Source organism: Telmatherina bonti (assembly GCF_933228915.1).
Source record: "Telmatherina bonti genome assembly, chromosome: 16".
Lineage (NCBI taxonomy): Eukaryota > Metazoa > Chordata > Actinopteri > Atheriniformes > Telmatherinidae > Telmatherina > Telmatherina bonti.
Genome location: NC_136614.1, coordinates 25,980,559 through 25,993,343, shown reverse-complemented (window position 1 = coordinate 25,993,343; position 12,785 = coordinate 25,980,559). Strand labels below are relative to the sequence as shown.

The 12,785-nt window shown below is 38.7% G+C and overlaps 1 protein-coding gene across 1 annotated transcript in view; it reads right to left on the bottom strand.

Annotated features, from left to right (window-relative positions):
* Positions 1-12,785, bottom strand: part of LOC306767777 (MAM domain-containing glycosylphosphatidylinositol anchor protein 2) — a gene marked incomplete at both ends in the record, with an annotated part of 212,244 nt that overhangs the window by 124,667 nt on the left and 74,792 nt on the right. Inside the window, one exon of the mRNA XM_079255897.1 lies at positions 3,858-4,032. Coding sequence (XP_079112023.1) covers positions 3,858-4,032 — 175 coding nt within the window. The remainder of the gene's footprint in view (positions 1-3,857; positions 4,033-12,785) is intronic.

Here is a 12,785-nt window from a genome sequence, read left to right as displayed (position 1 = left end):
CGGAGAGTATTTTCCACACAGAAAAATGATGCAGCCCGTTTTAACTTCTTGTCTTCCTTTCAGAAGTAAACAAAGACATGTGAAATAAACTTTATAAAAGACAGAAAACACAACTCAAGGTGGTGTTGTTGGGAGGTCCGGTACTAGAACACCAATTCAGAAATGAATTAAAATTTTGTAGCTATAAACCACTAAAAATAACATGTGCTACAGAGGTCCATCAATTAAATTTACCCACGGGGGACAGCTGTAACGTTGCTCTGTGGGAATATTGTGCTTTTGTCAGTTGTGCAACATAATGCAGTTCCTGTGAAGAACACACATAATGTGTTACAAGGCCAGATGCAAGGATATAATAACGAGAGGCATTCCAAATGCTGCCATGCAGAAAATATGTACGCAATATTTATCCTTTAACATCTGAACAAACGTGATAAAAGATCACATTGCAGCACTTTATCATTCATCACTTCTGTTATTTATTATGAAGACCTTTGGATTTTTGCAGTAAAGTCATTGGACTTGGCACAACTATGATGTATACATTTTAGAAATTCTGCAAAGTTCACAAAGCAAAATTACATTCATGGGCGAGGTGCACAGATAATTGTTCTGCAGAACCGAAGCATCAAGCAAAGAGGCAGTGGTCAGTTTGTCTACACCTGTACAAAAGCCACAACTAGACAATGACGCTTTGTGAGAAACCAAGCTCTCCTTCCTCGTGTTATCTGGCTTCGTTTCCATGTCTGCTCCCTGAGCTCTTTAGTGCAGCCAAGGTGAAATGGTGGGAATGGAGGGAACAAGGTCTGACTGTCAGCTGCTGAGATGTGTTCAGCACCGATCTCCTGTACTGCTAAGGCCTTTCACAAGCTTTCCAAACCGGTTTCAATTCCACAACCCCTGCCCACGTGTCAGACCAAATAAACAGGTACAAGAAAGTAGCACACACATCGGGAGAGAATAAGACAGAGACATGAAAGAAAAGAGCCAAGAGCAGGGGAAACCAGTGAGTAGTGTTGCTCATGTGTCTGCGAGAGAGACATCCTAAGAGGAACTAAACCCTGGCGGTTCAGTCAGGTGTTATCACAACACAACTTTCACTTTTGAACGTCTGCAGCTTGATGAGTCGCATCTTTCTCAACCAAACCATTAGAATGAATCATTATAATCCTTTGTTATGATTTGCCTTCATTATGTTTTCCCCTCTGTCTGTAAAGCGTCTTGAGATGGCATTGCCGTGATTTGACGCTATATAAATAAAGTTGAATTGAATTGAATTGAATTAGCAGGGGATGCTAATGTTACAGAAGTTATGATTATTATTTCAAACTCACATCATTAACATCTACTTCAGAATTTTTATACATCAAGCTGACAATATACTGTGAGAGATGTTTAGGGCATCATTGAATGTCAGTCATCTTTGTGTTTTAGGTGTGATGACCTGTCGGCAATGTTAGAAACTCTTTTTTTATTGTTGTTTTTTATGTGTAATGTGGTGTTAGTTATTCTATTTACCATGCATTCAGGTTAAAATTATATTTACTCTTTTTATCTGTGGTTTATCTGTTTTGTACTAAATAAAAACCTCATAAAATTTTCTCTTTTCAGAGTCGGGAGGTTATTCTGATGGGTGTCTATAACAACTCTACCTTAAAAAAGGAGTTAAACCAGTTAAAATAAGATATGTAGATTCTTTTTAGCTTTCAATACTTATTTGAGGGGATGCACAGTGGTGTGTTGGTTAAGACCATTACCTCACATTAAGTATCTGATTTGAACTTTATCTGGGGTCTGTCTGCGGAAGAAAGTGCATGAATTCTCTTCGGGTATTCGTCTTCCTCACAAAGCATGCATGTTAGGTTAACTGGTGCTTTCAAATTTACCTCAGGAGTGAGTGGTGTTTGTCTATGTGTGTTGGCCATGTGATGAGCAGGCAACTTGTCTACGAAGAACCCTGTTTCTCACCTGATAGCAGCTGGGATAAGCTCCAGCTTAATGATCCTTTATTAAAATAAGCATGTGTAGCCAATGTATGGAGGGATGCTTAATGAAATCATATTTGAAATAAATAACCCCACACTGTTTTCATTTGAAACAAAACAGGTTCTTTTGTAGTCTTAAAAAATTCAAACTGTGTTTTGATTGATATTGATATTGTTTGGTGGTGGTGGTGGTGGTAGGGTTACAGTAGCCGAGTATAAAGCTTGTTACATACTCCACAAGAAAGGAAAACTTTTTTCTTGTTCTCGAAGTCCCGAGAAGAAAATCACGTCATTTTGTTGCCGCAGACGTGTTTGAAGGCAGTTCTCGACACATCGGGCTGGCAGAACTTTTTTCTTGTGGGGCTCCAAGAAGTGTGGGTGGGTGTGGTTAACACAGCCAAGCATGAAGTTGCAGCTTCCGCATTTTTGCTGATGCAGGAAAAACGGATTGTTTTTTATAAAACAGTTGATTGAAGTGTCCCAAGAAGAAAGTCCCAACATGTTTACAACGTGTGGTATTAAAACGCACAGCTGCGTGTAAAACCCACACTGCTGTGGATGAAATTTCTCGTTAAACATGAAACAATCGGGTTCATTGGACATGAAAGCAGACATCGCCGCCTGCAATGATCCTTCCCCGCTGCAGACGAAGCTTCTCGTGGAGTATGAATGCACCTGACGATAAAGAATTTATTTTCTTTTTCTTGCAGCCTCAAGGGCAAAAACATAGTTGTCGCTTCTCGTGGAATAAAAGATCATAACTCACAATTAATATAAAATGAATGAAATCAGTGTTCAGCAACTCATCAGTGAATCAAATGAATTTAAGTTCAACTGGAAAAGGATCAAGGACATTGATATTCAGTGCAGAAACAGTTTGCTCCACCACCTCTTCATTTCTTTTTTAAGAACTGGGTGGTCGTCAAAGAGACATGAATTTTCTTTAAGAAGCTCGACATTAAAAAGAAAACAGGGATCTCTCCTGAGGAATAGCAGCAGTGGTGAAAAATTCAGGAGGCCGCTCAGAAATCTTTCAAAGACAAAAAGCATGTGACCATAAATGTATCTCAAGAGAATTTTTTTGTGGCTGCAACATCAAGACCCGAGGTCTCCCTTTCACTGGAAATTTACCTTTTAGCTTCCCGACATGCTTATTGTTGGATATAAACCCTGAATTTGGCTGTGTCTGCACAAACAGCCGTAAAAAGGTCAGCTTGGTGTCTGCGGAGACGAAGCAGCTGCCCTCATGTCTCCACAGTTGAGGTGAAATAGGTGAATCAATGCCAAATCAATAATGAAATTTCAATAAATCGCTGTTTTCTTTGACAGACACTAACAAACCTTCCCTCCATGTTGTGCAGACATAAACTAGAAAGGTTGCACATGCAGACAGTGTAGGGATAATAAAAGCCTTTTAGCTTAACTAACATCCGCAGGGGAGGAGTGGGGTCTCTTTGGGTTCTCAACCCCTAAACAAATTTTCAATTAAAGCAGCAAAACCTGGAACACAGTTGCATTATATCAGTTCATCTGTGCTCCATCTGCTTGAATTTACATTTCTCTTTGTCTTGACTGATTAAAAAGAAAATAAATTAGAAATTAATATTACAGCACCTGTTTAATTTTATGTTCCAGTTAATTTGCGGGGACTTTAAACAGATTAAATATGAAAAGACTTAGCAGCTAAATGCGCTGTTTGTGGTGTAATGTTTTACTAAACTGCAAGGAGTCTGGCTCTGGTGAATCTGTGAACAGAAACCTTTGTTTGGCTGACGAATGCCTGGTATGTGACACAGAAAAGAATAAGGCTCCTCTTAACAGTAACAAATGCATTTAACATCTTGATATATCCAAACACATTAATGCACTTACAGTAGACATCCACCCTGATGGACTTGATAGCTGGAGATCCGAGGCCGTTTTCAGCCTTGCAGTAGTAGCGCCCCCCCTGTGTCCTGAGGATCTTTGCAATGTGCAGTGTCTCGTTGAACACACTGGAGTCCTGGAAGCGGTCTGACACACTGCCAGCTGTCTTTGTCCATCGGATCTGAGGAGAAAAAAGGGGAGCCGTGACTACATTTGCAAGTTTTACTTCAAGCCGTCATCTTCCATTAAAGTGGGTGCGCAGTGGACTGTGCAGGCAAATATTGCTCTAGGTATCAAACAAGGAGATTTTACAATATATTTTTTAAAACAAAAGTCAGGAGCTCCATAGAAAAAACAAAACATACAGCAAATATAAAAGAGGAAGTAAGTAGAAACTTGAGTGCTGAGTTTGAATGAAAGCTAATAACATCAACCTCCTTTGTTCAGGCAAAAGATGTCCTGGAAGCACCAGTTAGCTTGCAGACAGCAAGCTAAAAAACTTGGAGCACTTGGCCAATAAACCATCTTCCACCTCCATTCTGTGGCATCACACTTTGATTTATAAACAAAACAAACAAGGAGGTTGACTTTGTACAGAGCAAACACTTTGAGATAAAGGTACCTTGTCACTACTAGCTCGAAAGAATCTCACCACTTCTGGTCTTTATGCTAAGCTAACACAACTGTTAGCTATATGTTGCTACATGAGCTTTTGACAAATAATTTAACAGTGTTAGTTCTATCCAAATCCCAGTCCACAGGTAGTAAGCCTGTTTCTTAAATCACAAAACAGAAAAAAGATTAAGAAGAAATACACCGAGGTATCATTTCAGTGATTAATGGTCCAACAGCATTTTTATTAGCAGGTTGAATTTTAGGCATAGCACATTTGCTATATTCACATTTTTAACATGTTTTAATCCCTCAACCTGTTATAAAGCAAAATTGCTGCAATGCTAAATGCCATGGTACAAATAGTTGATTTGACAGCTAAAAATCTGTTCCGCACAAGGCTGACCTTAGCACTGCTGTCTCAGCATGAGTACCTCTCACTAACTGATGAGACCCAGTTAGCCCATGGCATTGAAGTGTAATGAAAGGTAAAATAGTGTTACACTCCAACATGAAGTTGTAATTGACTCTCTATCGTCTCCCTCTCCTGTCCTCATTAAAGTATACAGCATGAACAGGTACTGTGACAACTCTGGCCCGGGGGCCATGCAGCCAGAACCACCGAGCAGAAAGCTCCTTTCAATCCCTCACCGTAAGTAAGCCACAGATTGGACTGGCTTTTCCCACAGAGCCTCACATTTCTCTGTCTAGGCAGGGGAAGCTATGAATTAGAACCCAATATCGCCTCACTGGATGGTGATAGCATCATCTTGGATGCTGATAACATCCCATTTTACAGAGATAGGATCAGATGGAACAGGGATATCATGGCATGCAGGGATGGGGATTGGGCGCTATCACAGCAATTGCTGCTGTGTTGCTATAGCTGTGGGGTTTTAACCATGGCGGTTTCAACCTGAGGTTACGACAGTTTAAAGTTTGCTCATATTCCAAACAGATTTGGGAGAGGAAATGAAAGGGTGGGTGGCCAAAAATCTGATAATGACACCCATGTTTTGGAGCTCTGGGGGGAGAAGATGGCGAGGAGAGGAGCGCACACACAGCAATAGTCAAAGTTTATCAGAGTTTCAGAGTCTCTGTCTGGCTTGCGGGGTTTCTGTTCAGTGTGGTAGAAATAAATTGGCTACCCCAAAATTCAAAGGCAGTTTGCGTGTGTGTGTGTGTGTGTGTGTATCACTTCTCCCTTTCATCAACGTCTTTCTCTAGAAAAAACAAAAGACGCAGAGTCTTGTATTCACACTGTTTCTCTGTCCAGTGCCTCCCCACAGACATTATTGCCATTAAAAATAAATGCTCCCCATTGAGCTGACTGCAAGACGGAGCTGCACTGGGTCTGTACCCGATGAGACGCTGGGAGAAGGCACTCCATGAAAAACCCCAATGTCAGCAAGGGATCAACACTAACTCTCCACTGCTGGAAAATCTGGATGCCTATTATGTTTTTCTTTGGGACGTCTTGAGTTCATCAAAAACAAGCCCTGGAGTTAAAGAAGTCATGAGTATAAATTAGACCGAGCAAGTTTTTGAATTCTGTGTCACTCTCTTGCTGCATGCTGGATCCTCTCATGCAAACACAAATTTTTGAATTCTGTGTCACTCTCTTGCTGCATGCTGGATCCTCTCATGCAAACACAAAGCAAGCTTTTTTTTTTTTTTTTTTTTTTTTTTTTATGGCAAACTCAGCAGAACCCAGTCTTCTCTCAGCTTATACCCCCAGTCGTTTTCTTTGCCTTTTGTGTAAAGAGCTTTGAGTTTTAGGAAAACGCTGTATCAATAAGTACATTGTTGGAGTGACACTAAGAAGGGGGTATTCAAACAAGTCTTTATATTCCGAAAAGGGAGGAGAGTGTTTCTGTTTGTTCACACAGGCAGTAGACCACCGTATTGGGCAGCTATCAGCTCTCCCTGCTCCTCAGGCTATTTTTATGCCTCAGCTCCTTTGACTTTTTACATCTAAGCATTTCTTCTCTACAGGGGGAGTCATGAAGCGTGCCTGGTGAGAACGGTTTGGCCCGATCAACTCTGCGTACTGCAATGCAAATACTCATGATTTTAGAGTTTGGATATATAATATAATATCTTATATATATAATATATAATATCTTCCCCTAACCCCCCTTCGAAAGCTTGAAGTTTTTTTTTGTTTTTGTTTTGTTTTTTGACCTAGTTTTCTACTTCATTCAAACACTGATGTTCCACCCTAAAACTGTTTTACGGTTAAAAACATGTTCTTCTTGCCCCTCTCTTGCATTTCAATGCAGTAACTCCTAAAAAAAAAATCGATGTGGGGTCGGATTTATTCGTTTCACTTTTGATATTCCACCATTTTCTTCTCTCTTTTTTGTAAGAAACCTGACACTAATTAGTTCAACAGGCAAAAGCAGAGTCATAACCACAGCAAAGCAAGTCCTTCTTAAATCAGACATCCCCAATTGAAAGATCAACATTTGCTTGCACAGAAAGCTTGTCTAGATTAGCATCCAACGGAAAATCCCAGCCGTGTTTGAGACCGCGCCCGCTGCGATGTCACGGCAAGCTCTAATTAAAATGCGTCCACTATCTGTTGTTATGCGGGGATCATATGCTAGAGCACGCTTCTTTGGTGAATCTTCCCGCGACGCCTGCTGTGACGTTTCCCTTCTCTCCAACTACAGAACCGGTTTCTAATTGCTTGCCATCTTTCCTTTTAGGCGCTGATGGTGGTCTGTGCTGCTCGGTGGTGCAGACAAGTGTTGCTGAGCATGACAATCGAGTGATCAGAAGAAACAACAGGAGGTCCAGATCCCAAACTGTCAGCACATATTCTCTCCAGGTCTGTATAAGAAAGTGCTGGCCCTCATAAAAGCAGGATAATCATATCAAACGTGCAGCCGTGCAGTCTTTCATGTCAGAATCAGAATCAAAGAGGAAACGCACACTGACATACATAAAAAAACAGAAATTAATCAGATTGTGCAAGCCTGCTGGAGTTGAACTATGCTTGACTACTGCTATTTGGTTTATTTTTAAGACAACCGTGGGTGTCTTGGATTATAGTGAACAGAAAACTTGAGCTGGTGCTCCTGCTGGCATTGCTGTGTGTGTGGCAAACAATGACCAAAATAGAAGGTTAAACATTTTTTTTTGTTTTGTTTTGTTTTTTTTTTAGACCAAAAAAAACAAAAAAACAAAAGAAAGTACCATCTGCTTGAGACACCAGCACTGTCAGCCAACCGTCATGGGAGCATCCAAAACAGATCACATACTCCAATTGGTCTGTATGAAGGGAAACGTCCAAAGGCCTGAGGTCAGTCTATTTGTACTTGCTGACCCGTGGAGCTGTGAGCTAAAACTGGTGGGCAAATAATTAAAACAAAAATAAAAAATAATGAAATAAAGGGGTGTTTGCAATGTGGCGTTGCTGGCTACTGAAACCTGGTTCTCAAACAAAGTAGTGTGGACATAATGGACAGAGACCAGAGCAAAGGAGACGAGGGCAGATGGCTTCATCATCAGGGATTCTTTGATGTCTGTTCATAGCATCAAAGACAATGAATAAATCTGGAGAAGAGTGAGCATGCAAGCACGAACAAATAAAGCTGTATATATTTGGTTCAGTCATGAAGGAAGCGATAGAGTGAAAAGTAATATACAGACAAAGAAAAACAGTTTTTCTTTGTCATATTTATATTTATTTAGTTAAATCGGGGGCTGAATCTAACATTTATGTTTTTATCACTGATTCATGTTTTCATTTAAAATCTTCCTGAATGATTCATTCCCTGAGCAGTAAAATGATGACAAAAACAGTGCTAAATGCCCCACAGGTTGCAAAAAAAAAAAAAAAAACAGACATTTTTAAATGACTTTCATATATTTATTTTACATTTATAAAAACATGGAAAACACATTATTTCATAATTTCATTTCAGCTGTTTCAATAATGTATGCTAAGGCACGCTGAAGTTTCAGTCACAAAAGTTTTCTGAATTTAAATGTCTTCTCTGAGTAATTGTAACACACAGACAAGCTAAGTGAGATTTTTGCTTCAGCGATGAATAAACGATCGTGCTTTGTTGTTCTGCAGTTACTTTCAGCTTTGGTAGTGTTGGCTTTTCTGATGCTGTGTTTAAAGATGTCTTTAAGTGACACTGAAGAGTTCTTGTAAATTTGATCATATGGATAATCATATAATTACATATAATTACATACATAATCATATAATTATGTGACAACACATATAAACTTAAGTGAATTCCTTTTTGTGAACCTTTAAAGTTTATATATATATATATATATATATATATATATATATATATATATATATATATACACACACACATATATATATATATATATATATATATATATATATATATGTATATATATATATATATATATATATATATATATATATGCATGTATGTGTGTATCAGTGTCATCTTACTTCTGTTTTGAGTTTCCCTGCACTAGAAATTAGAGGATATGTGTGTCTTCTATGTCTTTTATGCACCTAAGGACAAGGTTGCTGTATGCCATGTGTTTGTGCATCACTATTTTATATAAGTTCTATCTTCATCATGTCAAAAGCCCTACATGAACCAATACTTCTCATTGTTCAACCCTTTAAAGCCCAACCTAAGAACAACTGGGGAGTAATTATTTTTTAACGCGTTGTTTTGGCCCTTTTACAAAATATGCAATAAAAATTTTAAGAATTTAATTTTTGGTATTTTTACAATTTATCACCATGTGATAGGTCATAATTATTACTGTTTAATATTCTGCTTTCTGGTATTCACAGGGATGCTGGAGACCACTATTATATTGGTGTACATCATGGTTTTTAGTAAAGTTTCTACCACAAAGTGATGCAAAATGACTCAGAAACTGTATGTCTCAAATATGACACATTTAGCTTGATAGGGTTAATTTCCTTTATCTATGTCCTTTAGCTCATGGAACTTCACTTTTCACTTGTGGCTACTAACGTCCAAAATTAAAATAGCCCGAAATAAATTTTTTTACATGCAACAATGCTAGTTTTCAGAGACCATACATGTTACATGTTAAATGCAACAAGAACTAAACTGGGGTTCCCACCTTGCAAGTTTTTCTATAAGTAAGTTTGAAATGACACAGACTTACCAACTGTTTAACTTCGCTCATGACAGACAAAAGAAGGACTCACCTATTCAGGAAAATTGAATGTTTTTTATGTTCAACCAATGGGTGTTTTTCCCTGCTTCCCACTAATCCTTCCATCTGCACTTCACATCCACGGTACAGAATTTGAAGTAATCGGCCCCTGTTCTGAGTCACAATCTTTTTGGCACAGTTAAGCACAGCAGTTCCACCGTGAAATGCCAGCCCAGCGAGGGAGCAGCAGAAACGCACATATCAGTTGGTGTGAGGACGGTTAATCCTGCGACAGACAACTTCTGCTGCCGTGAGTGTGTGATGTGTTCTTGAGTGTGCATGTCTGTGTGTGTTTGGATGCCTATATGACTATTAGAAAGACTGTTTTTCCTCCAAGGTGGGCGGATGGGAACAGAGCACACAGAGAAGCCCATTGCAAAGAAGCTGCTGCCTGGTTGGACACAATCCAGATAGTCCCACCAGTGGGAAGGCCTACGGGGGTGTGTATGTAATTTAAGAAGTGCGCATATTGATAGACATGTGAAGGATTAAACAGTAGTGAAATTGCCAACCGTGGTCCAAGTTACTCTGTAGTTAGTCCTTTGTGGTGCTACACCTGGCAAAACAGCCTTCCATCCATGTGTGTTTCCAGGAGCTGATTGTTGTCAAAGACTGACTGAAATCTGGATGTTAATGATGAAAAAACACTATTTTGTGTTTTTAATGCTGAAGTAATTGCCGCTCTTTACAGTGACTGAGCTGAGTGGTTTGGACCCATGAGACATATGGCCCTTTTCCATTAGGATCAGCTTGTCTCAACTTAACTTGCCTCGGCTCTGTTTTAGGGTTTTCCACTCGGCTTTTGTACCCCTTTACCGGTACCTTCTATGTAACTCCCCAGCCCAGGTTCTAACCAAGCTGAGTCAGGTTGTGTGTGACGTTGCCAGACTGCATGCTGCTATTGGTCACACACGCGGCCAATTAGGGGTCAGTGAGGGACATCTCTGGAAGAGCGACTCCAACTGGCAAGTTGTTTACATTTTGTGAAAAAGCAATGGCGCAATAAAAGTCTGTTCTGTGGTCCAACACTGAGGTGGAGACATTTCTTTGCTTGGTTGATGAGGAAAGGATACAGAGGGAACTAGATGAAGCGACACAAAATGAAAAACATCTATCAAGAGCTTTCCGACATAATGGCTATGGGTACCAAAGGAGTTTTCAGCAGTTTCAAGAGAAGCTGAAAAAGCTCCAAAGTGACTATCGGCAGGTCAAGGACCACAATAATCGGAGTGGATCAAACAGACAAGACTGGAAGTGGTTTCAACAAATGGATACAATTTATGGTCTTTTTGGCTAAACTTTTTCTTTCCTCCGTTGCTGCTCAGTTTTCTTCTGCAGTTGCCTCCATTTTGGCTTTTTAGCTGCTTTGCAATGAGGTCAGAGGTGCATAGCTGTCAGCTATTGGACTGGGATGTACAGAAACAAACACAGTGGTCCTGGATCAGCTAAAACATTTTTATGTTCGTCACGAAGCTTGAAATTTTTTAATTGCAATCTAAATTTGTTTTATTTAACAGCATCAGAGAGAATCCAGGATTGTGCCTGCGTACGTGTTTGTGTGTGTGTGTGTGTTTCAAATGTCTTTTATTCATGTAAAGAGTAAGATGTAAATTATACCTTATGTGATGATCAGGCAGCCATTAGGACCAGCTTTTCAAGTGACGCCACATTAAACTTATGCTGGCTGTTATTGACGGTTCAATAATCCAAACATCACAGGTTTCAAAATAATGTCGTTGTCGAGCATGACGAAGATAAATCCTGTGTGAGCTCAACTTGGCCGATTTGTGTTTATTGCTCAGACATGCAGCTTTAAAGTCAACAAACTTAATTACAGTGGGTCAAAAAGCCTCAGGAAAAATCCTCCTTTTTTTTTTTTGCAGAGGAACCAAAGTGCCTGCTACATTTTAGTAAATAGAAATGTTTTATAATCCCAGATTAGCAGAGAATTACTGCCTCTAACTTTGGTGGCATTAACGTTTAAGATAAGATGGAACTATATTTTTTCCTTAGAAAAAAAACATTAGAGCTAAAGAGGCTCAGTGAGTTTAACACTTTTCATTTTATTTTATTTATTGTAGATAACTTTGCAAATTATAGACATCTGAAATGACTATGTTACTTTGATCTTTTCTTTATTTTTTTTTCTTGATGTATTCATGCACCTACTTTTTATCATTAATTTAGTGTGTGATCTCAGTCCTCTGTTTAGTTTTTATGCCTCTCTTTATGTCTCTTTATCCCTGCAGGATTTCATCAACACATTGTGCAGTGTTTTTTTTTTTTGTTGGTTTTTTTTTTGTCCTTTTTCTCTTTAAAAAAAAACAAAAGAAAAAGAAACAAAACAAAATAAAAGAGTTATATTACATGTGGCTTGAACAATACTAATATCAAAAGAAAGTAATCGCACATAGTACACATTCAACAGAAGGATGATGACAGTTGAAAGTTCCCAACACATAATCCCACATGCGTCCCATGATAGAAATAACTTGTGCTGATAAATGTAAATAAATCAGGTGAACTGGTTCTTTATGGTCATCCTTTGATCTGCAAATGATCATAAATGGTGACTGAATCAAAAAGAGGTAACGTAGTGGTGTGGACAAATATCTGATTGTATGAGGGTGAATTGGAAGTTTGGAACTCTGTAAAAACAAAAAGCAGTGTTGCAGCCAGCGTTCACATACAAAACAATGTTTGCAGAAAATTGTACAATTTCAAAACTCAAGTTTCAAGGTTTCAACATTTTTTTTTTTTTTTTTGCAAATGCGCAGACAGAAATTTTCTGATCTTGTCGGAAGATTTCAGAAGTTTTTGCAAACTAATGTGGTGGGATCACAATGCTTTAAAAAAAAAAAAAAAACTGTTAAAATGTCAACTTGAAATCAGCAAGGCTGGAACAAGGGGTTTGTATCTCTGAAATTGTGAGGCTGACACTGTAATAAGCATGTTACACTTATGGAAAATAAAACTGCTTGTACAAAATTATGCTTGCAGAGATTCAAATTGTTTTTCAGACATTCAAAATACTTTTCAAGGTTTCAAAGGTTTTTTTAAGACTTGCAGAACTTTATTACAGGTTTTCCATTTTAAACATAGACTTTTAAGGTTTCAAAATGT